This window comes from Trachemys scripta, chromosome 2, assembly GCF_013100865.1.
Source record: "Trachemys scripta elegans isolate TJP31775 chromosome 2, CAS_Tse_1.0, whole genome shotgun sequence".
Lineage (NCBI taxonomy): Eukaryota > Metazoa > Chordata > Testudines > Emydidae > Trachemys > Trachemys scripta.
In genome coordinates this window covers 130,273,340-130,299,500 of record NC_048299.1, presented here as the reverse complement: position 1 = coordinate 130,299,500, position 26,161 = coordinate 130,273,340, and the positions used below count along the sequence as shown (strand labels likewise).

At 39.3% G+C, this 26,161-nt stretch overlaps 1 protein-coding gene across 4 annotated transcripts in view; it reads right to left on the bottom strand.

Moving 5' to 3' along the window:
- Window positions 1-26,161, bottom strand: part of TRIO (trio Rho guanine nucleotide exchange factor) — a 418,347-nt gene that overhangs the window by 74,493 nt on the left and 317,693 nt on the right. For all 4 annotated transcript variants that reach the window (XR_004644600.1, XM_034761550.1, XM_034761548.1 and 1 more), the window contains exon 34: window positions 24,207-24,450. Coding sequence is in view for 3 of the 4 variants with exons in the window: in XM_034761550.1 (XP_034617441.1) it covers window positions 24,207-24,450 (244 nt within the window). In the remaining variant the exon portion in view is untranslated. The remainder of the gene's footprint in view (window positions 1-24,206; window positions 24,451-26,161) is intronic.

Genomic DNA, 26,161 nt, shown 5'->3' with positions numbered 1-26,161 from the left:
CCCCCGGAGCACTGCTTTACCGCGTTATATCCAAATTTGTGTTATATCAGGTCGCGTTATATCGGAGTAGAGGTGTATTACACTCTGTAGTCAAACTATCCTGATTTATGGATATATAAATAATTTTAAGATTGGCTATATCTATAAAGCGATATGGGTGATCAAACAGGTAGTTAAACTAACATATATGGATCAAATTAAGTGCAACTAGATGACCTGTGTTTTCCACTGTAGATATATGCCGTATGAAATATAAAACATCTCTTCCCAGGCAAACTAAAGCCAATTCATCTCCCTTTTTAACCCACCACACACATCCCTATGGGTGTAATGCACTTTTAAGGTTAGTAACTCATGGGCTTTGCACATTTGTTCCCTGGATTTTATTCATAATGCTTTTTTAAATTTCCAAACTGAAATATGGGGTCACATGATCCGTTTATGGGTTAGAATAAATGTGTCCTGTAATTTCCTCTGGATAATTGGGAAAAAAAATCTGCATTCAATGGTAGGAGTAAGACTCAAATCAATGCTTTTCCTCTCCCTACAGTCAAATCACAGCCAAGTTTGGTTTTCAACCAGACTCCTCTTTTTTAGTGCATTTGTACGTTTATAGAGATGAGTGTGATCTTTATGAGAATTTAGTTCCTGATTTGTTTTTAGTGAGAAATTCCTAAAATCTGCAACATTTTCTAAACTACCCAAAGTTATGGGAACAAAATTAGCGTATCTAAATATTTGCTTTAGTTTATTTTCTAATGCTTTTCTTGAAAGTACCTTCTCTGATCTACTGCTTAGTAATGCATTCACTTTCCGCTCATCTTTTACTACAGATTTCAATCTGACACATATTTGGAAAGAACAACCAAAAGATCACAGTGTTAAGGAGGAACTGTTCATTAACAATTCCATGAAAGTTCTCTCTCAAACATTTTAAGGAAGTTACAAACTTCAAGTTCTGAAGAATTCTTAAGACAAACCAGTGTTATTCAAAATTTCTACCGAGAAAACTGCACCATTTACTACTCCTAATTTCAATGCTCTGTGTAGCTCGAAAGCTTGTCTCTTTCACCAGCAGAATTTGGTACAAAAAAGATATTACCTCACCCACTTGTCTTTCTAATATCCTGGGAACGATACAGCTACAGCAACAATGCAAACAAACAAAACAACAACAAAAAATCACTGGCAGTTGTAAATGTATGGCAGCTAAAACTCTAGAAATAACACCTTGCTGTTGCTACTCTCCCTGACACCATTACTATTAAGTTACAGTGGATCATCCAAGCTGTTCTGTTCTTGTATTAGGAAAGGGTACAGGAGCTGCTTATGAAAATGCACTATACAAACACACATCAATTTACCACCAGGAAAACGGTACATGGAAATAACATTACTTTGAAAAGTAACACATCAGAGTATGCAGGGTCACCATTTGCAAACAAGACTTTTTGTATACAAATAACAACGGACTTTTCAATCTTAACTCACAGATGGATGTAAAATGTCTTATTGGTCTAGTTTATTACACTCAGCATTTAAAAAAAAAAGTGTTCTTTATGAAGACACCTTGGAAGCAACACACAGGGTATGTTGCACAGCAGACACCTACAGTAACAGAGGATGGATACAAAGCAGCACGAATCAAGGTGATGAAGCCCTCAGTGTTCCAGGGGAAAGCAGCATCCTGCAATGCGAATTAGTGGCCCTATCTAGCTAACTGGAGAAGGCATGGCATGAATGTTGGCCGCAAAGAAATTTGCTGGCTGTTTTTGACTTGAGAGAGGAGGGGAAAGCAGGGTATTTTAAAGTACTTTTTATTTATTTTTAAGTCTGAAAGTTTGAATAATCATCATTGTCACTGGAAGTCTGACAGCTCTGGCACCGCAGACTATTAAGATATTGAGAACGTGATTCTGTGTGACAAGTACAGTAGCTAGACTGCCAGCACTTGGCCCCTTTGCCACACATCAGAGCAGTAACCGAAGAGCCAGATGCCTGCTTTTTCTATCTTTCAGTGAGCTAGTGAATTATGTGAAGTTGTCCTATTAACATGCCACTTGGTCTTCAGATGCCCACAGCAGGTTTAAACTTCTTGTACCTCCTACCTGCTGTTCTACTGTGTCTCTTATGTTTTCCCCCTTAGCCTCCTTAGTTCAACACACAAAACCAGCAAGGCTACAGTCAACTGGTGCTGCATAGCAGAGCACATCTACTTTCCTCTTGCTGCCCACTGCCAGTGTGTGCATGCTGATAGCAAGCAGGAAAGCTGGTATATGAACATCCACAAAACTACCTGAATTTGCAGCGCAACCATCCCAGTGACCACACAGGTTGCTGCATCTGAGACATATCAGTGTTTTGTCTTGAAAAACTTCAGATGTTTTGCATGAAAGTCTATTCTATTTTTGAAGCTGCAGTGATCACAATACAGTCAGAATAGCAGGGACAAGTATAATTTTCCTGGTACAAGCATGATTTCTCCCCCATCCTAACTTAAGCAGTGTCCCCTTACAGCCTACCCTGACTCTCCTTGCACTCATTTCCCCAATCACCAATTAAAAGGCATCTCTTCCTGGGTAACATTTGATTAACTTTCACCATCAATGATAAATTCCCAAACAATCTACAAACAGTCTAATGGTCTGTTGCTTCCACATTATCTCCCAACAGCTCTGCACCCGAATTGTTACCACTCAGTGATTTTAAATTCAACAGTGACAATAAATACAGATTAGAAAATCAAGGCTCCCTCTGTCAAGTAGCAGCAGTCTTACAAGATTGCTGCTAAACATTTCAAATTAATTGCTACCAGGTGACAGCGTGTATATAGCACAGGCAATATTTCTCATTTGTACAGTTCCATTTTATAAAAATAAGTCAATTAAACTTCACTTTAACCTTCTACAAGAGGCTCCTATACAGTTTCCCAGTATTTTTTACAGGGTTCACACAGATGAATTTCATTTACACTCCCTCTTTCTTACACAGCCACTTACTATTATACTCCACACCTTGACTTATTTTGAGAGTGGGGGAAAAAAGACAGACTGCAACACTCATGATTTGGAAATACCTCATAAAATACCTATCTGCTTTATGTGTTTTTGTACCTAAGTCCAGGATCCAGTATTTACAGTTGCCAGACTGCCCGTTGCCGCAGTAGGTAGGGTTTAGAGAGTGAAGAGACTCCAGAGTATCTATCTGCTTAACTCCGTTTGGCATGGTGAGCAGTTAGCTGTTCCGAGACCTCTGGTTCAAAAACACCTACTCGCCTGCCCTTACACACTCTGCTGAAGATGGTCACGCAAACAGTATAAAACAAACAAAGAAACAAACAAACAAATCAATCACAGTAATCAGATTTAGGCAGCTCTGTTAGCTTTCATCTGTTTTAGCCCCATTGCACTATCTTCAGAACAGCTACTCTCTCTTCCTGGGGATGCTCTCCTCTGACTCACTTCTGAGCAGTACTCCAGATTTTAGCTTCACATGTGGGAACAGCCAGATGCAATGGATTACACTCTACCGTAACTACCCTAATTGAAGCTCAAGAAAATCTTGGAAAATACCGTAAACTAGATAATTTTTGTTTTCTCCCCGAGAAAGGGTCTAACTTATTATGTGAATAAAACTTAGTGTTTGGAATACAGAATCGCACTAGAAAGCCTGAAATTTTTTTTTTTTAGCAACACTCAATTTTGTTTTCTTCCTGTTTTAGAGATTTTACATGCTCAAATTCTGATCAAATACATGATGAGTGCATGTATCTCCCATTCATCCTTATTGTGTAACGTAAGAACTAGGTTTCCTTGTCTTCTAAATGAAGTTTGGTTAAAAGTCTATTTCAGAGCTACGCATTTTAAGCCAATGTTCTGCAGGATGAAATTATATCTTAAATTCAGTACATTATTCACTGAACTATAACTTTGGGTGTATTTTCTCTAACCTATGCATTTTCCTCTCAATACATCACACTAGCACTTCCCTATATTCTTTCTCATGTCTGTCCATTATTACTATTTATTATTTTCACAGTGCTAAGGACTTTCCCAGGCATGTCACAGTGCAAACAGGAAAACTTGGTCCTTACCCTGAAATCCTACAATCTAATTTCAGAAGGGCTGCAAAGGAGAGAAACAGCAGCAGGCAGGGTATGTGGTGGAGAAGGCTAAGGAGTAAAGTTATTATCAGTCACTGAGTGGGTTTGTAAACATCTCTCTGCTACAAGTGAGTCATTAAGTTATCGAAAATAGTAGTTCAATCCTTACTTCACAGCATCATAAAATAAATTAGCCTTTAGGAGAGACTCAACAAGTGGTGCCGAAAAAGGTACAGTTGACAGGGGCGATGATACTGGCACTGGGGGAGTGAAGGGGCAAGGGTATGATGTGATTAGATATAGGTAACATATATAAACAGATGCACATTTAGGAAGGGCCCTGAAGACAGCGACAATGAGCATCAGCACTTAACACTGCTTTTACACATATATAGTAACATGATTTTCATATTAAGCAGCTGCATGCACCAGGTTTAAAATCAGTCTCTTTTCCCTTCTACTTTTATTTTTTTAAAGATATCTGCTGAAATCTTAATTCTCCCCTTCTTAGACTCCTTATAGTCATTACTTCAGCCCTGAAATCCCTCCTCTCATCCAAGGTGAATTCCACTGAATAATACTGAGTTTCGGGGGGGGGGGGGGGGGGGGGGGGGAAGATATACTCTTCTTGCAGAACAGGTGCAAATTTAGAGCTTCAGGACTGTATGAATCCCACTAACATACTGAGATTTCTATTTACGCTACTGTATTATGTATTCATTGTTATAGGTCTGCTATTTATTCTCTATTTCCTAAGATATTGGCAAGGAAAAGGTTAACAACTTATTCCTACCTCTCCTCCCCCAATAGTTTCCAAAAAAACGCAAACTTCATGCACACGAAAGGAAAACTTCAGACGAGAAGGGAAGAAAGCCCTCACCTATTCTTTTTTGTAATGTACATACAGGAATACTCAAGTGAGATTTGGGGAGCAAGTTGATGGGCTTATTAGCACTGCTATGAAATAATGTAGTCTCAAGCTGGAAGTGAATTTTTGAATTCTTATGTCCAGCGCTGTTACATGCAGTATGGCAACTTTAATTGGAAACAGCTTTACTTTTTATTGGCAACAGTGCATACACAGAAAGCCACTTAGAAATCTGTACAAACCACATCATTTGCAGTTTCCCATTGCAACACTTTTCTTTTTGTTTTGTAGTTTTTTGCTTTAGTCCATTCTCAAAATGAAAGTCTGAGCAGTGTACTGAAAAGATAAAATGAGCCTGTGAAGCACAAGCCAAAAGATATGAAGCAAGTCAATATGAGTAAGAGGAAGGGAGCAAGGAAACAAGACCAGACTGTTTATGACCCAAGGCTTAAAGTGGCATTAAAAAAAAAAACCAAATGGTCCACAATCATACACACAGTGGACCATAACCTACCCCATCCAGTCTCACTGATTTCATGAGACTATAGTTGTCAGCAGAATCTAGCTCTAAAGGACCACAATACGTATACTGAAAAGGGCAACGACTTATAAATTATGTTCAATTAGGAAATGCAGAGACAGGTCATATAGCTGCTTGTAACATCCTTTCATGTCTATTGCAAAAATAATTTTCCTATCATAGATTTAGCCAACAAGATGTTGCCCATGACTCAGATCAGTGGTTCTCAAACTTTTGTACTGGTGACCCCTTTCACATAGGTGACCCCTTTGAGTGCGACCCCCCCTTATAAATTAAAAACACTTTTAAATATATTTAACACCATTATAAATGCTGGATGCAAAGCAGGGTTTGGGGTGGAGGCTGACAGCTCACAACCCCCCATGTAATAACCTCACGACCCCTTGAGGGGTCCCAACCCCCAATTTGAGAACCCCTGACTTAAAACATAGCAGCACAATTATATGATCATTTGTTGGCCAGAATTTAAAGCCATTTTTATCTAAGATTTTAAAAAATTCAAAGAAGCTATAAAAACCTAATTCTCCTCAACTCCTATATGACCAAATGAGCACCATTATTTTTATTTCATATTTTATTTGGTTTTTATATTAATTATTTTATATATTTTCACTGGGAGTGAGGCTGGGGCACAGATCTGATAAGGAGCCAGGAGGTGTGTCGGGGGGAACTGGGACTTAGCTGGCAAAGAGTTTGGGACAAGGAGCCAGGGGAACACTGAAACTGGACAAAGATCTTGGAAGGAAATGGACTGTAAGCCAGTGTGGATGGGGTTATCTGGAGACCGGGAGTGGGTGGGGAGAGGAAGACACAAGTTGCTTGATGAGCTGGGAAGGGTGGGGAACTGGGACTGGCTGAGCATGGAGACTGGGTCTGGGTAGGTGAAGAAAAAGGGACTGGGATGAGGAACTGTGAAAGAGATAGGATGGGGACAGGGACCGGTTGGACGGAACAGGATAGAAGGGGATCAATAATATTATCCTCTCATCTCACCAGGGTGCTGTGGAAATAAAAATTTCATTACTGTTTGTGAAGCACTCTGATAATACAGTGATGAGTTCCATAGAAACAGGAAATTAATAATTTTGTCTTGAGAGCAGGGTTTGAATAGTGTGGAGTACATAAGGTCTGGGGCTACACAACGAACAATCAGGAGAAAGCAAAACACTGAACAGCACAGGTAATCTTAATTTTGGCAATTCCTAATTTCTGATGACCAAAACTTTGCAACCTTAATAATGTTCTCTCTTAATGTAGAGTGTGACTCTGTGTGTATGAGTGAGAGTGGGAGAGAGAGAGAAATATTTACATCAATTTTGCAGAGAGATTTAAATCAAATGTGGGTTTAATCCCTTGTAAGTATCCCTTCATCAGCAGAGTCACTTGGGCAGGGCCGGCTCCAGGCACCAGCTTAGCAAGCAAGTGCTTGGGGCGGCAGGTCCAGCTATTCGGTGGACGGTCCCTCACTCCCGCTCCGAGCAAAGGACCTCCTGCCGAATTGCAGGATTGTGATCACGGCTTTTTTTTTTTTTTTTTTTGGCTGCTTGGGGCGGCCAAAACCCTGGAGCCGGCCCTGCACTTGGGGCCAGATTTTGACACCTCAGTACCTTACTATGTGAATAGTTCTGTTTACCATAATGGGACTGGCATGGAGCAATGTACTCTTTATTGTGAATAAGGATGGAAGTATTCAGCCTTTTAAGAAAAAGCCACCCTGAAGTAAAAGACAATAGCAGGAGTTGAATTTATTTTGTTTCATATTCTCATGACTCTAGTTTAATAGAAACATCACCCCAATCTGCAAAACAGATTAACAATCTTCACTCCAGCATAACCCTTGTAAAACACATTACAATTTGCATCAACTGTTCAAAAGCCAAGGCATAGGGGTTAATCAAAATCCTGAAAGATCTTTAATGACATTTTTAAAATAACCTATTTAAGTTGTACCACTGAACATCCATCCTTCTCCCTTTATTTCTGTATATTGAATAATTGACGAGTCTCTTTAGGGCTGTTTAAAAAAAACCTCTTCCAAAGTCAATGAAACATTCAAGCAACACCAGATGAACAGTCTGCATTTATGGAACTTTCCCACGTGTCTCATACATTCAATTCACAGAAGACTTCATATATTTAGAAATTATCACTACAAATTATTAATAGGATTCCCATTAATCAGAAATGCAAATGTGCTAGTTCATTTTTACCTGCTAGAAACAAGATATTTATTGTAAGTTACACTAAGGGTGAATTATTTAGTTTTTCCAGCATCTAAATGCCATGTTTTGAAGATGTTATTTCTTAAAGCTATCTTATAAAGGCAAACACTTTCCTTATTTCAGTATTTAACCATCAGAATCCTGATCCATGTTTTTGCATGATGGAGAGGATAAATATTTAGAATTGTGCAATATCGTACTGGACAGAAGACCACCCAGGCCTAAAATCTAAAGATCAGACATATAAAGCTGCAACTATTAAACCCTTGGATTAAAATCTAATGTTACACAAACTAGTAGGAATTTTATTTACAATATGCATTTCGCATTAAAGAAACAAACAGTGCTTGCTTATGAATCCACATAATTCATTCTTTGTTGCCAGCTCTGCCAATTCAGACTCTCCTCTCTACATCCGCCCCAAAATACCACAACCTAACGAGGAAACCAAGAGTACTTCAATAAATAAATTTCAGGTGGAGACTTTGAAGGTAACTTTAACATTATATTAAAATAGAAATTGTGAAAGGAGTCTAATTTTTGCTTTTCCTCTTTGTAGAATGTGTCTACAGTTTCAGTTCTTCCAGCACAGCTGCACCCACTAGGATCTGGTTTCTTAGGTTCCAAACACAAAGATAGCCCTGTTCACAAAACTCCTCTCTGCTCTTCTACCCCACAGATAACACTATGCAGACTGCAAGAGCGGAATGATTAGAACACTGCTTCTTTCGAAATGAATTCAGCACATTATTTCCTGTTCCTTCCTAGCGGGACTGCTAGCTGAAAAGCACCTTTTGTTGGGTTAAATCAGAAGCTGCATTTTGGGGGTAACGGTGTGAATGTCGCTTCTTTGGGGTATCCATTAACATTTCCATCTTTCAGCATACTATGACTATTTCCCCGAAAAGTCAAAAATGCATCATCGCCTCTCTCTCTCTCTCTCTCTTTTTTTTTAAATTGGCTCAAAATGGGAAACAAGGTTAAACTGAAAACTGATGGAAGTGAATTTTTTTTGTTTGGTTGGTTCTCAAGAATCTCCAGACAATTTATAAGTTCCCTTTAAACGTCTATTTGTCCTATGAAATGAGGATTTTCCAATAACTAAACTGTGAAGAACTGCCACGAAGTCACTCAGCTACTAAGACTCTCACCAGAAATATTAAAGCTTGAAAACAGTTAATCTCATTCGGGTCATAGACTCGATGACTGACTAAGTCTCTTCCATCGCTATGATCACACAAGGCATGCCAGAAGTGTGGCAAATGTCTGCCATTATACAGGCACAATCACGAAAGCACAGATCTTCACAAACTCTCCCTCAACATCATCTTCATTATATTCATAATTTATTTTCTGACTAATTTAGATTTTAAAAGTGGTCCTATACTGCAGAATAAGAAATGGAGCTTGTACACCACGTTCTAGGATGAAGCGACCTTTCAAAGAAATACCGAATGCTTCAATGTCCCTGTTTTGCATTTATCTGGATAAGGTTTGGGAAAACACTGACTCCTAAGCCCAGTCACTACTGTAGAATGCCAATTCCGCTTGAAGGAGTCCAGTCACTGTCAGCAAAACCACAACAAAACCAGCTTCAGATAATTCAAACACTGAAACTCTCTTGGATGACTGCAAGGAATGTTATTCCTCATACATACATTACTTAACAAGGGGGAAGAAAACAGCCTCCTTTCTCCATGGTAGAGCGCCAAAAAAAGCAGTTGTTCAAAGTGAGCAATACTTTGCCCTCCTAATGAAGTGCTGAACACTAATTTTACCATTTGTTGTTGTCTATGTACTGTTATTCAAAACTTTCGCCATGAACTGTTTTACTTTTTTAAATAAAGTTTTGCAACAAATCAGTTGCTAGTTTTTTTTCTTTTAAAGATTTTCATTTAAACTCTTTAAAACAAAAGGAAACAGTGTGCTAAAGAAAACAACTAGATTAAGTACTGACTTTCATTTGTGAATACACTGGGAGAGTTCAGGAGATTTGTAAGGTGATACCTGTGGGGCATGATGGTGGTTACATTTTAGCTGGAAATATACCTGGCCACTGAGAAAAGGGAAACAGAGTAGTGTGTTCTCATTCATAAAATGTTTTAAAAAGTGAAGGCATGTTCTGGAGTTACACGCAACCTCTTTAAATGCTTTAGAGGGAAAATGATGCAATTTAAATAGGTATCCAGAGAGTTTTACCCAAACAAAAAAATCGCTGACCCTTAAAAATTATTAGCTATTTATATTAATAATTATTTAACTCTATTAGTGTTATGTATAAACATACACATAGAATAATTACTTTCACTTGCTTATGGGGTGGAATCCATCTGGTATAGCTATTGTGTAGCACTGTCTTGCACGATTACAGGCAAGAATGGAATAATACTTCAACCATTTTAAACAGGGCAATTTTTTTTTTAGACCATCAGAATTTAATTATTTAAGCTGTAATTTGGCCTGGATACCAAAGCCCTTGCAAAAAAGTTCCATGGAGAGCTGTGACAAGCACAGATGATCAGGACATCAGTTTTACACCTCATTCAAAAGAGATTACACAGAATTGGTCCAAACACTGGTGCTAAACTACAGATTTTTTTCCTATCCTGATCTAAAACATGTTATAATACTTTACATTGTCTAACTTCATTCAACTATTAAAGGCACTGCTATAGGTCCACAAGTCCTTCGTATCTTTAGAAACTCTAACACCGCTGTATTTCAATAGCACTGGTACATTCCAATGAACTAGTTTACTCCTTCCCCTTACGTTCCAACATGCATTAGCCCCTTTACACAAAAATCTGAATTCATGTCTGGTAGTTTCTTATAGCTACATGATTAAACCTACTCAAGTAGTTTCAAGCAGTAAACTCTCCCTTAAGACATACTATTCCAAAGTAGATGACAAATACAATAAAAAGAACCATGAGAATCTGCACAGCTCAAATGGCAAACTTTACCAGCAATTAAAAATATAACAAATACCTATATGGCTAATAGACATCATGTGCTGTGCCAGTCCCAGATTTTACAAGTGTATTTTTGTTAGTTAAAAACAACTTTCCTTAAACTTTTTCTACTTGGGTGTATTCTTTGGACTTCCTAATAAAAATAATCTATATCTGCATGGCATCTATGGGTAAAACAGCAATAGTGTTACACTTTATGGCAGGTGGAACTTTTGGAGCTCCTTGTGAGAGCATGCTGTATCCGGAAATGGATGTGAGACATGCACATTAAACTCAATTGAGTTACAGGATTTAGGGTTCAAACATTAATATTTAGCAAGAATGACTTCCTGCCCTCCCATCATATTCAGCTGTGTAATAATGGGAGAGGCACTCTCTACTATCCCTCCCTGTCACATCCTGTGGAACAGCAAGATAATCTGATAACACTGCCATTAGTTCAAAGCATTTCTGGAGGGTGGAGGACTAGGCTGCAGATTCAGTGACTGATAGGAGTTTATTGTTTTTTAAATGTCACTTAAATTCTCTCATATTATATATTTTTATATATATACACACACATATATATATACACACACACAGTATATACCCGTGCTCTTATACAACAAAAAACAGGGGGGAAAATCTTGGCCATACTCAAGTCAATGGGAGTTTTGCCATTGATTTCAATAGAGCCAGGATTTCACATAGAGCTGTTTACTAAGGAGGGTTTTTGTTTGTTTGTTTTTAATATTGTTACGCAGAGAAAGAACTTTGGACCATAATTTACCACGCAAAATGTATGCATATTTGGGGCTGCAATTAGGGCTTAAGGAAACTTTTTAATATCTCTCCTCTCTCTCTGACACACAAGCGTGCCAGCATACACACACGATTCTCCCTACTCATGAGAGTTTTGAGGAGGGAGAAGAGAAGCTGGTGTATCACCTCTATGCTGCACTAAACACATTGACAGGGTGTGGGAAATAGCTGGAAAATTATTAACTGCTCGAGAATCTCTAAATTTGTGTGTGCCAATATTCTATTACAGATGTTTTTTTCTTTGTTAAAAAGTAAGGACTCATTCACCAACCCTGAAAGTGAATGAAGTTTTGTGTTTGGGTTATGCACTGCATGTCCAGCTTCCCTTAGAAAAGATACTAGTCTTAAAATTATCAACTTAGGCACACAGATCACGAAGTGGAAAAGTATTCATTAATATTATTATTAATATTTACAACTCTAGTGCTGCATACGTTTGCTTCCTGCAGCACTTTATATTATTCCTTTCTTCGTAACTGGTGAAGTCCAGGCCTTATTTTAAAGAATCCCTGAATCCGTATTTAGTTGCGAGAGGTACACGTTGACCCCCTGAGTAAGGGGGGCATGGAAGCTGCTTTTAGGATAGCAGCTAGAATCTAGGTAAAAAACACCCAGTATATGTAAGTTACCACAGAAAGCCCAAGTATGCCATCTTTGCAGAGTTAGCTAATGCCTAAGAAATCCAAAAATAATTGGTTTGGAAAAAGATTTATACTGACAATAGCTCCTGTGATGTGAAGAGGACTAAGCAAACCCTGTACTCTAGCAAATACTGTTCTCTCAGAATAGTCCTTGGTGAAATTTGCTGGTGCCAGTTTACAAAGGATGACATTTACCCCCTGAAATATTACAACTTGGCAAGATGGTCTTTTCCCATTGTGGCTCCCATACTGTGCTCCAGAATCTTAGCTTTCGTAACACAATATGCTCGTAACCTTGATGTTTACCAAGAAATTTTCAAAATGTAAACCAATGTAATGAAGCCTTCCGAATTCTACAGACAAAAACAGTTTGAAGGAAAATGTGAACTCTCCCCATTTATCAACAGGATGTTAACTTCAAAACCTAACGATGAACACCTAAGGCCCCCTTTACACTGCTTGAAAATAAAATGGATGTAAATATGATTTACTCACACTGTGAGGCCTGTGCAATGTAAAGATGTTAGTGTAAGTGAGACTCTGACCCCAAGTGTCAATAATGTAAACTTCCATGCTGATCAAGCAGAGAGAGGAAACAAAGAGAGGCTACTATGCAGATCCTCAGAATGCAGCCTAATCCAAGTACCACTTCATGTCAATATCAGAGAGGGCCAACCTAGGGCGGTGGCCAGGGCTTGAGAGCACTATCATCTTGTTTTCAAACTGACCTACGCATAACAGCATGAGACTCACCATGTTTTTGGCAAAACAACGAGGAGACCAGTGGCACCTTAAAGACTAACAAATGTATTTGGGCATAAGCTTTTGTGCACTTCTTCAGATGCATTTTTTACCCACAAAAGCTTATGCCCAAACACATTTGTTAGTCTTTAAGGTGCCACTGGACCTCATTGTTTTTGTGGATACAGACTAACACAGCTACCCCTCAGATACTTGACACCATGTTTTTGAGGTGGATAAAGAAAATGCTATTCTTCCTCAGGCCTGGGCCTCTCCCACTAACCCACCCTGCAACGTAGCGTTTACACATTCTCACTCTCCTGGATACATGGTATAAACTGGGTTGCACAAGACTCTCCACAGAGCACAAGACTCAAGAACAGGAAAAGGCCAATCAAGCTGTCATTAATGCCCATTTAAAATAAATTAATCACTGAAGGAGGTTAAAAATAGGTCAATAGAGGAGCTAGAGTTTTAGTGGCCACCACCAAGACTGACCAAGGTTTTCATACTTAAATTGGCATAAAAATATGTATTTTTAAAAATTCAATTAATTTACCAACTTCCTTTTCTTCTTTTCATTTCACTTTCCTTTCTTGCTACTGTGTCTAGGTTTATCTAATTCTCAGTCTTGCTTATTTTGCAAGATCCTCTTTCTCCTCTCTCTTCCTAGATGATTTAATTTTCTAATTTTGCCTCTCATCTGATTCTCTAGAATTTTTTTTTCTGTTTAATGAATTGTTGTTATTTACTCTGAATTATACTGCATTCCAGTTGGTCAAATTTCTTCCTTCTGTTATTTTCCCACATTTCCGTGCCTGTATTATGTGTTTTCTTTCTTCATCTCCATCATCACCTTATTCTCTCTACCCATCATATCCCACTTTGTGAGATGGCTGAGGCCTTACTTCTGTCTCCCCTCTGTGGTAAGAGAGGAAGCTGGCAAGAGGCTGCTCTTCTGCCCATAAGGGAGTCACCAAGGATCTTCTCTGCTGTCCTCCAAGACTGTGGGGGACTAGAAAGGGGAATAGAATTACTGATGGTAGGGAGTTGCCAAAGGTATCGCTCAGTGCTCTCATTCCGCACGTTTAAGCTGACAGATTTCCATGAGCTAGCATCTCACTATAAGATGAATATAACAACCACCACACTGACTCAGAACAATGGTCCACCTAGCCAAGTATCCCATCTTCCGACTGTGGCCAGTGCCAGATGCTGCAGAAGGAATAAATGGATCAGGGCTATTTCAAGTGATCCATCCCCTGTCGTCCAGTCCCAGCTTCCAGCAGTTGGAAGTTTAGCGACACCCGAAGCATGAGGCTGCATCCCTGACCATCTTGGCTAATAGCGAAGACCTATCCTCCATCAATGTATGTAATACTTTTTTGAACCTCGGTTATACTTTTGGCTTTCACAACATCCCATGGCAACGAGTACCACAGGTTGACTGTGCATTGTGTGAAGATGTACTTCCTTTTGTTTGCTTTAAACCTGCTGCCTATTAATTTCGTCAGATGACCCCAGTTCTTGTTTTATAGGAGAGAGTAAATAATATTTCCCTATTCACTTTCTCCATTCATGATTTTATAGATCTCTATCATAACTCGTCTTAGTTGTCTCTTTTCCAAGATGAATGGCTCCTAACATTGTTAGCTTTTTTGACTACCACTGAACATTGAGCAGATATTTTCAGAGAATTATCCACAATGACTCCAAGATCTCATTATTGCGTGGTAACAACTAATTTAAACACCATCATTTTGAATGTATAGTTGGGATTATGTTCTCCAATGTGCATTACTTTGCACTTACCAACACTGAATTTCCTCTGCCATTTTGTTGCCAAGACACCTAATTTAGTGAGATCCATTTGTAATTCTTTGCAGTCAGTTTAAGACTTAATTATCTTGTGTAGTTTTGTATCGTCTGCAAAGTTTGAAGAATGGTATGAGGGGGAACCACAGAACCACTTCTTGCTCTCCCGTTTAGTGCTCTGGGTGCATCACACCACCAAATGTAAAGGTTAGCACAAGGCGGCAGTCATGAAGGGGAACACCAATCCCAAAGGCCAAATTGAGAGAGAGCTTCTACAAGAACAGCAATTGTACTTCCTAACTGCCTTTCCCTCACCAAAATTTTATCCCAAACATCACTTTCTTAATTTGACATCTCACAAAGCTCTCCTTCAGGAAGAGATAGGTACCTCTTGAATTTGTTATGCTTAGCTTCAATTGTATTCCCTAGTACTTTTTTCCATTCAATATATTTATTACTCTTCACATGCAATAAGCTCTACTTAAATTCCGTATGTATTTCGAGCTTGCATTAAAATTTTAGGATTAAAAAAATATAATGTTTAGGCACAGGTACTGATCTCAAAGTGCAGCAAGACAGAAAGCTGACTTTTTATAAATAAAAAATCACTTCCTGATTCATACTTGGCTCTTCCTTGGATTGAACTAGTATATGATACTAAATATGAAGCACTCCCAATAAGGTGTCCATAATAATCTTGGACAGAAGAAAAATTTTGGCCTTCAGAAAAAGAATAAACCATAATGCATCCAGTTACTAGGCTATGTAACAGTTATGGCAATTTCCTGCAATATTCTGGATGCAGTGTACTGAACGAAGTGTAAGTATTTTAGGAATTCATTGTATTAAAAATGCAAATGTTTATGTATCAATGTGGGATTGTATGGAGCTTCTTTAGGAAGAAAACAGGATGAATGCAATCTCTGGGTAGTACTGTGAGCTTCAAAAGACTATGCTGAACAATATAGTAGGCATATATGATCTTTTGGACAATACATGTGAAGTGGAATTCTTAGGATGTACTTGGGAGGAGGGGATTGCAAACTCCTACATAAGGACTCAACCTTTGATGTTTCATCCTGAGGGGGACATCTTTTGTCTGCTGATCACCTGTTACACGAGTACAGTTCAAAGACAAATTGTATAAAAGAATAACTGACTCATTAACAAGGGTTCTTGTTCTGAGCTGAAGCTGTGATGAATTTATAACCACAGGAAAAAACCCTTGTGTGAGCTAGGGTGATCTCTGGTAAGATTATTGGTGTGTGTGTAGGTTCTTTTATTGTTTTACTGTTTTCTCTGTAATGCTTTTCACCTTAAGAATAAATGTGCTTGCTTAGAAAAAGCTGTGTGGGAGCTTAACTGTGGCAACTGCACCGTGTACCATCTTCTGAGGAGAAAAGTAAAGCAGACCAGAGTAGGCTACATGACTTTGCTAGGGAGAACATAGTATAGGAAATACTCCAGTAAGGAGGGTGGGTGAGGTGGGTTTCAGCTGAAAAGAGGTGATGGCGCCGGAGCTGGAACCCTAGAGTGAGTGCCCTCACAACACTGTAAATGGGGAATAAAGGTGCAGTTGCACTGAACTGACATGTTAATCTTGAATTTGTTGTATTACTTTGATGATGTCTTTTATTCGCGGACTTTAGTGTTGCTATACTGTATTTAGTCTACTGTATAAGAGCATACTGCAAACTGATTTACAGCCCAAGGACCAGAAGATTTAAAGTTCCTAGGTTACCAGGAGTAACCAAGTTTTATTTCAGACACCTGGGTTCTCCAGGCTTGCTCATATCAGATTACACACAGATTGATACTGCTTTCACCATGGCTAAAAATACAGTACTGTGACTGCTCTTTACAAAAAGGCCAGAGAGCGAGAGCACGTGCATGTGTGCACTTACACCACATTTCTGAAGATTTTAGGGATAGTTTCCTTAAGAATAAGAAGGGTCTTCTCCAGCCTCATTCATTTATGTAGTTGGTCTTTTCTTTTTGTCCAGTTCACAGTGAAAATCCTACCTCGTACTTGCTTCTTCCATACTAGGCATTATTCACATTAATACATTAATTCAGCAGTTATTTTCAGTGCACTACCACTTCTTGATAATGCCAATAAAGCTTGAATGAAAACAGTACATAGTGTACCAAAGCAGTGAGGTATCACCTACATCAGAAGCTCAATCATATACAGGAAAGCTCAAAGCAACACACTTCAGAGGCTATCTGAAACCAAAGCCACCTCTATTTAGCAAGAGCACAAATTTTTCTATTAAAAAGTGGTAATATTGTTTAGTTTAAAATGCTATGACATACTGTAGCAGTTCCAGTTTAGTATGAGTAATGACTGATCAGATGGGCTGTACTGCAAGGGAAGCTGAAAGTGTGTATGTAAAAAGGTGAAGTAATTTCAACAGCCTCTCTTCTCAGCAACTTTAATTAACGCAGAGTACAGCACCTGGAAAGACTACCACAGAAAGTAATTAATATTCTAGGACTTCTGTCTTCAATGCAATAAACTAAGGACATTTCTAGCAAACAAAACTTGATGGCTACAGCCTATCCCAGGTCTGAACCTAGCTGAAAAATTTTCAGAAAATTGCCATGAGAGCAAAGCTAATTGCATGCAAAATACTAATTCCCTGGGGAAATCCTAGGCAGCCAGCCAGAATTGCTGGTTTTGTACCTTCTATCTCCAAAGGATCAGCTGTGCAAATACATCTGTTCTGAAGCAGATACTTTTTATACCCTAATTTCCCTTCCAGCTAATATTTAAAAAAAAAAATAAAAAAAAAATTGGCTGCTGCCTGGTACCAAAAGCATGTTCAAGCGAATACCAAATCCAGTATGAGCAGTCTCTTCTCTGTAGGCTGCTCTGTCTCAAATGTAATGCTTTGTTCATTTAACTTCCTACAGGGTAGGAAGATTTCATTGTCGCTATTCAAGTTTCAGAAGCAAACTCTTTAACCACATTTTAATACCCATGAACAGGGGCAACTTATAAACTGCAGACAGAGTTGACCAGTCTCATGGGTTGAAATGGTGAAATATATTCATGATTCAAGGATACATTAATGGAGCAATCAATTCTGTTAATAATTCTGAGAAAATTTGAAATGTCAGAGATACAGATAATTTGAGAAACAGAAACTAATAAAAAAATTAATCTGATATTTGATTTGGAAAAAAACACTCTGCTAGAGAAAGAAAACTATCAGAAATTTGATTTCCGAAGTTTTATTGGGACCTAAGATCCAAGATAGCTAATGTAGGATGTGGGAGGAAAAGGGAACTAAAAACACAAAAACCCAGAGGTATGACAGACTGCACTATAATTTGGCTACATAGTTACTTTGACAAATCCACCATTTGACCTCTCCCCTGGGTTTGGAAATCTGGTGTCTCATATTCGTAACTAGCCTTCTCCCACATACAATTTTTTGCTATGTCCCATCATATCTGCCTGTGTATTTCACGTAAGTTATTTCCTCCTTATTCATTCTATTCCTAAACCCTTGTGCATGCCTTGGTCTTCTGTAGCCTGGGTTACTTTAACCACCTTATCTGTATCTTTCCCCACCCTTCCAGCCTAAATAAAGTGTCACTAATGAACTCATCTTACTTTCCCATTTTTATTACTTTACACCCTTCCTTGAATCTCCAGTTTTCACTATTAGAGTCAGGCTCCTTCCTCTACATGATGTCTTGTCTCCTTTGCCCCAAACATAGCCATTCTTTTTTTCTCTGTCACCACTGTGAAAACCCTTGCCCGCACCTTGGTCATATTTTACCTTCAATAAATATATTGTCTGTCCATCCATCCAAGTATTAGACGTGTTCAGATCACAAGAGAATCGAGGTATGAAATTCAGGAGTTTTGAGATTCTGAATGGTACTACTCTATGGGACTGAACACAGAATGTCTTTCTTTGGGGAAAGAAAAGGGAAGAGTTGGAAAGTGTCGCTGCTAACAGATTAGTCAGTTAGAGTATGACGTAAAGCAAGACCAAAACTCCTACGACAGGAAGTTCCATAGCTGGCAACAACTGACAATAGACCAACTTCAGATCTGGCAAGTTTTGTCATGGATACCGCCAGCTGCTTAGTACCCACTAACTACAAAATTCTTGGAGTGATGCTGCAGGAGAGAGATAGCTGTTCAGAGTAGTTTGGCCTTATCCTGTTTATGGGTCTGTGGCGGGATGACGACTCACCACTGCTGGCGCCTCCCACTGGTTGCTCCAGGAATTAGATCTTGTCAGCTGTGGAGCGCCCTCGACACATGGGGTCTCGCCCGTTGCCTGCTCTGCTGCTTTGGGACCTGAGTTGCTCCCCGCTTGGCGGTGCCCTCTTCGGACACTGTCCTCCGGCAGTTCCCACTACTCCAGTCTCACACCCTTGTGTGTGTGTGTGTGTGTGTGTGTGTGTGAGAGTGAGAACAGCAGTCCTTCAGCTTGCACCTGCCTCACCACAACCCCAAAGTCTAGCCCCTCATTTCAGGAACAGGTTGCAGTCTGTCTCGGCCCCACTCCTCTGTGGCCAGGTGCAGTGCAAAGAGGTAAGGGGGGGGACCCAGGCCCACCCGCTACTCTGGGTCCCGACCCAGGGACCCTCTAGCAGCAGCCTCTCTCTGCCCTCCTTCGCTCCCCTCTTGTCCGCCTAACTTCCCTTTGGCCCTGTGCGCCTTCTCGACCCTTTGTAGCAGGGGTTGCAGCCTGGCAGGCAACTGGGCCGGAGCTCTCCTCTGCTCCCCAGAGCCTGGCCAGCACTGCTCTGTCCAAGGTGCTACCTCCTTACCTCAGGAGCCAGTCCTCCTCCCTTGCTAGTCAGGGAGTGACTGCCTTCTCCCTTGCTAGGCAGCTTTTATATAGGGCCCAGCCAGGCCCTGATTAGCTCTCCACAGACCTTTGCTGATTGGATGCTGGCTTGCGCAGCCTCTCTGGGCTGCTCCAGCCCTTCTTCTCAGGGGGTGGGGCAGCTGCCCCACCACAGGCTCTTATAAGGACAACAGCCTTACACTGAATGAGGAGCTATTGAGGCATGAGCACAGACCAGTGTGATATGTCATCTGCTTTTCCACTGTGAACAAGTTGCAGAAACTGCACAGCTTTTCCTATTAGCCTCAGGAATTATGCAGCAATCCAGCCTTGACTCAACAAAACACAAATTCATCATCACACTTATCGAGGTTAAATGGACTGTCAACTTGCAATCTAATCAGTTAAATTTTGGTGTGTTTATAATTACATTTTGCTATTAAAAGCAATCATATTTATTGTGTGAAAGGTACACACATACACAGGAAATTGCCTAGACAAAGGGAAAGTGAAACAGAATGGGGGAAAAGTGCTGTCAAATGCACAAAGCAATGTAAGAGGGAAAATTTTTACCCTCTAATCATTGTTTTTTGTCATAATCTTTCCCTTTATAATTGTGAGCTGACTATTATTCAATATTCCACTACCTCTTTTCCAATCTTGTCCATTTATTTCTTGTCTTTTTTCCCTGTCTAATAGATTTATATACATCAGAAGGGATTTGAGTATTGTTTTTTGCGTGTTTGTGTTACTTGTAAATAACATGTCAAACAGATAGAAATGCAAAAATAACGTATAAAAACAGCTTTACTATGCAAAGATTGGGCATCATGCTATGTTTTGGGTATCTCTGATAGAGAACATTTGAATGGACATCCACTATATGAATTAAATCTCCTTTACTTGCAATGTGTTCCCTGTTTTCACATTTAATAAAAATGTTACCTAAAAACAAGAGTTTTCTTGTAAGTTCCATTTCCTACCCAGCATTACAGACACTTAATATTATAAACTATGAATATGCTTTATTTATAAAAAGATAAATAAAGGCAACAGCTGTGCCTCAGTGCAGAATACTCCCAAACCAATGTTTTGGTCATCTAGCATTTTCTAATATAGCCTGAATAAAATTTGACACTGTGTTGTGTTGTGTTTTATTTAATGTAGACTGACCACCACGGGTGTTTAGATTGGCTGCAAGCACTAGGCTTTCCTGAAATGAAACCCTTTTAGCTCTCTAGTTACCACAGAAATCCCAGATTTTAGATAGTTAATTGATAATTAAACCACAACTAACATGATTTTTTTACATTTGACGGTGGTGAAATCCCCTTGAGAATATATATATAAAATAAATGCAACACAGAAATTAGCTACTTATATTAGAAGAGAAGAGGCTTGCTATGTCAAACCTCTGAAGCACATTTTAGCTTTTGGACATCCTATAATTTTCCAACTATTATGTAAAGTAGGAAACTGTTGAGACTGTTTTTTTCAGTGCTTCCTGACTGCAGGAATCAAAGAGCTTTAACAATCTGTCTTCATGGATTTCAGAAAAATATTCAAAATGAAGTTGTTTCATACTTCAGTCTGTGTCGTGGTTTTGAAGAGGAAGAAAGTTACTGTGGAACTGAGGAGGATTACCACCTGTATCTACAAAGATCCAACTGGGGGAAAAAAGAAAATGAAGCTGATTCTTTTGAAAAAAATCTCAACCCAGGTATGCTGGCTACTGAAGTAAATAAAAATATGAAACCTAATACCATAAACATCTGTTGATTCACTCAAATAACACAAAGGCTTTATTATATGACACAGGGGGAATAACTATATTAAAAGAATAGTATGGATTCAAAGTGGAGCATTAATGTGTCAGGAAATACCAAAATTAAAGTCAGCCCCCTTGTGCATATGCATTATGATATGATCTATGATCCACACTATTTTTTTCGCCCCCACATGACTCCTGCCTCATTCAGTGCAGAGGATGGATGATGATCACAGAATGAGCAACTATTCAATATCTTATTCTATCCTTGGTCAGTGTGTGGCCTGATAACTTATTCACTGCCAACTATTTAAACCTTTCTCTGAAGAAAAAAAATATTATCAAGGGCTTTTCTATGCTGCTCATTACTATAGAATCTGTGCACTTCACAATACTCCTGTGAGGATCGGGGCTGGTCTTATGCTCATTTTTCAGATGGGTAACTGAGGCACAGAGACAATAAGGCTGAAGTATCCCCTAATTTTGGGTGCCCAATTTGAAATACCTAGGACCTGATTTTTCAGAGTATTCATCACTTTAAAGCACTTCATATGTTCAAATCACAGCCCCCATTGACTTCAGTTGCAGCTGTGACTTGTCAACACTTCTGCAAATCAGAGTCTAGGCTCTCACATCAGGCATCCAGAAAATTAGGAACACAGAACTAGTGAGCAACTGACCACCTGTGAAAAGTTTGGTTTAAGTGAGTTGCCCAGCATCACACGGGAACTCTGTGGCAAAGGCCAGGGATAGAATCCAATTCTCCATGGCAGCCTCACCAAACTTGTGGGGAGGACGTTAAACTAGCTTCAAAGGGGGCAGGTCACAAAATTGCTGTGGTAAACATAAAAACTGTGACCTTGACAAAGGGCTGGATGTTGTGGAGAAATTAAAAATTACAACAGAGGGGTGTGTGTGTGTGTGTGTGTGTGTGTGTGTGTGTGTGTGTGTGTGTGTGAGTGAGAGAGAGAAAGAAATAATCTGCTCAACATCATAAATGTCTATAAATGCAGGGAGTATGGAGTATAAACAGGAAGAACTCGAAGTTGTATACAAGCTTAAGTATTAGTTAACTGGCATCACAGATTGGGGAGGGGATAAATTCAATCAAGACACATTCAAAGTACTACACTTATGAAGGAAAAATCAAATGCAAAACATATTAAACACAAATGTAGTTTTGTCTTTCTCACACAGAATCCCACATGATTCTGGTTATAACTGGTTCAATATTCCCCATATCACATGCTGTAATTTTCTTTTTGTCCAATCCAACTTGCCCTTTCTAATAAGAATTCTCTTGCTTCAAAGGCTCCCTTTGCGAACAGTGACACAATGTTATTATGATTTCACACTCCCAGTCAAAGGAAGAAACACGTTAGCGAAACCAAAAAATATTTATTAATTAATCATCCGAATGGCTGCTAGGTATCCTTACCCAGAATACCACAGGACAAAATAGTTGAAGTATCAACCTAGAAACAAAATCTGCAGCTTTCTCTGTTACATCACCCTGCATACACAAAATTCCTGCTGGGCATGCTGCACACCCAAGTAACAGATAAAGCTTTCCTGTTATAGCCAACCATGTTGTTGCACAAGCTGAACAAACCAGGAAGAGAAAAAAAAAGAGAAGAGAAGAACAAGGAGCTGGATGGAAAATCAATGAAGTGGGAAAAATAAAGTGCTTTCCAACAGCATAGTATACCATTACAGACAATTTTTTTCCCCACCAATTGATTTCTCAACAGTTCTACTGCTTATAATACAATCTGATCAATGTAGAAGTTACCTAGCTATTTACTGCATCTGTGATGAGGCACTTCGACTCATAACTTACATTTCATTCTCTATTCTAAATGAAGAGGTTCAAAAGGCTTCTTTTAAAGGACAAACCGCCTTTTCCAATAAACCCATTTGCTTCTGAGCACAGACTATGTATCAGCCTAATTTGGGAATGAAATCAATTGCCCCCAATCAAGAAGTCAAGAGACACAGCTATTCATTCCTAGACTGATACTACATATAATAGAATCCTGTGGGGACTGGAACATTAAACACCACACCCACTTATCCAGGAATACACCAAATAAAGATAATCCCTCTCTTTTCTAGAGGGTGAAATATCTCATTCACATTGAAAAAACTTGCTTTTCCTAAGCCCCAATAAAATTAATAAAAAGTTACAGGCAGCCTCCCATACTGCCCTGGATTTCCTAAAAAGGATATCATTCATTTGGAAAATCAGATCCTGCCCTTACATATAAAGGTTTTTTCAAACAACTATGCAGAAAAAAATTTAAACAGGACCCAAAATAGCTGCGGCTGAAGTCTAATGATTAGGCTCCTTACAGGCTACTTATAAAGCTGAACAACTAGACAAAGAAATAAGCCTAATCTCCCAAGTCTCATAGTACAATTTTTAAAATGCTGAGAAAGAAAAACTTAGCATTCTACATAGCTAACTGGTATTGTGAGTGGCAAAAATTGTCACCATAGTTAAGCCGCTGAACTTAAATTTTCTCTCCATGCAGAGCAAGACCCTGTTCTCCTTTAAAAATTTTTTCTTCTAAATTTCTGAGGCACAGTGTGAAGGCTTGCTCCAGCACAACATCCAACTCGGTTTATTTTAATAGGACATAACTTGTCTTAATGGCTTCCAAATATCCCATTGCTTCTCCACTTCACATGCAAGATGCTGAGCAGCTTCACTCTGGGTCCTCAGAAGTCTTGGAATACAAGTTTTACCCATAGACTTCTACATCCAATAAGTCTTATCCAAGAATAGATAAAAATTCGAAGGCACTGAATGAAACCCTTAAAAAAAAAATCTTATCTTACACAGCATTTTTTACTAAAAAAATATGAAGTGCTGCAATGAGGCCAACAACTGGAACGTAAACCGCATTTTCACTTACCTTTGTGATTAAAGATACCCTCCATCTCCATGCTGCTTCTAGAGTGGGCAATGCAGAGCGACCCACAAGGAACTAGCCCTTCTGCAGCAGGGGATCGATCTGTGGTTCGTACCAGACACCAGTCGGGCTTGTCATGTGGCCTCTCTAGAACCTCCACTGTCTGACCACGGCGGATTGTCAGCTCATTGCTGTTGCATGCTGTGAAGTCATGGATGACCACAGTCAACTCACAGCCACCTGACAACTGTGGAAAGAGAGAAAACAAGGAATGGATGGGTGCTGCACTGTAGTTTTTTTAAACACACACCACTGCTTATTTAGGATTTCTGACAAGATATATTTTTGTCTTTGAAATTTACAATATGGCTATGTTTTCTGGTTGTTTTTTTTAATGGCACCATATTAAAATGTATTAGCTTAAAAAAAACTTTGTCATTTTTGAAGATTTACTGCAAACCCCCATCTCTCTTTCACTTCAGATTCACTGTGCGGAATGATTCCAAGAGCTGTGAATGAAAGCTTGCATTTGGATGTAGCTTTCTCCCAAGGGTATCTTGAGAAAACTGAAGACAAAAAGCAGACTCACCACTCCACACAAGACAGCAAGGGAAACCTACTCTTTTCTCCCACTGAAACCAGGATCAGGTGGAGCCCTGCAAGTCTTAGTACAGTAACTAGACACACAACTAAAGCCCATAAAGGTATGTTAGCCATCACAGTAGGTCTTTTTGTGCATTATTTGGTCCTGGGCTTAGTGCAGAGACAGCTAAAGCAAGAGAGGAAGGGATTTTACCTTCCCACTGCAATGTGGAGTGTTTTAGAGAAGTGAAGACCTTTCTTGGCTCACCTTAGACAACCCTTCTAATCGGTAACCTCTGCGAAAGCAGGAGATGGTGGTGGTGATGGGGTGTGTGTATGTGTTCATCAGCCAGCACTCTCATCGCCCTCCTCCTCAACCCAGGGGTCTGAGGTAGCAGCTATCCAGGACACAGTTTACAGGTGTGTGGTGGTTGGGGGTGGCAGGAAGCCAAAGACACCACCATTAAATATGAGGCCCAGTGACTCGATGGAAGTGAAGAGGAATTGCAACTGGGAGCGGGAGGAAGACAAACTGGCTGAGAAAAGGAAGTTCAACAGTTTTCTGCAACTGCTCACCACCTCCCTCCAGGTTCTCCAGTCATCAAACACCTCAAATCCAGTCTCTGAATAGGTGGGTCAAAATTTTACCATGGACTTTTCACATATCTTAAGCATAGGGATCCTTGCACACCAATTCTTGAGATAACCAACTATTTTAGGATTCTTTGTGATACAGACCCAAAAAATAGCTGTATTTCAAGATTTTTAACTCTCTCCTTCCTAACCCTACCCAACTTCAGACTCATACAGATATGCATGTGAACTGTTGCTGGCAAAAGCCAGCATGCCTCACTAGTTTTTTTCTAAGCACTTAATTAAAATTATTTTGATCCAGATTAACTATGCTCTACTGGTTCACCTTGTTTGAGATTAACTGAAAGCATGTAGATAAACTGAAGTTCCCTAGTTGCACCACAGCTTCCTTCAAGTACCTTTAACTTGATTTTAATTTCTAATAGTAATATTACAGCAGCAGTGTTCTAGCTGGGCTATTTTTTTCTCCTGGTGTATGAGTACCATTGTTACAACACAATCTACTAGAACAAAACAGATTAATGTTTCATCTGATCTGGTATGCAACTTCCAATAGTAGAAAACATCAAACATTTTAGACACAAAACCCCCATATTTCATGGGGCTAATTGTGCAATACCATGGGGGAATGTTTCTTCCAGTTTATACTCAGATGAATAAAGACAGCTATTCCCTTACAGGTCTTATCCTAGAAAATGTACTGCAGAGGTTATTACACAAACATTTTATAATCTTTAACCTCGCTTACCTAATTTTGCTACAACTAAAATTTCCTTTTTATC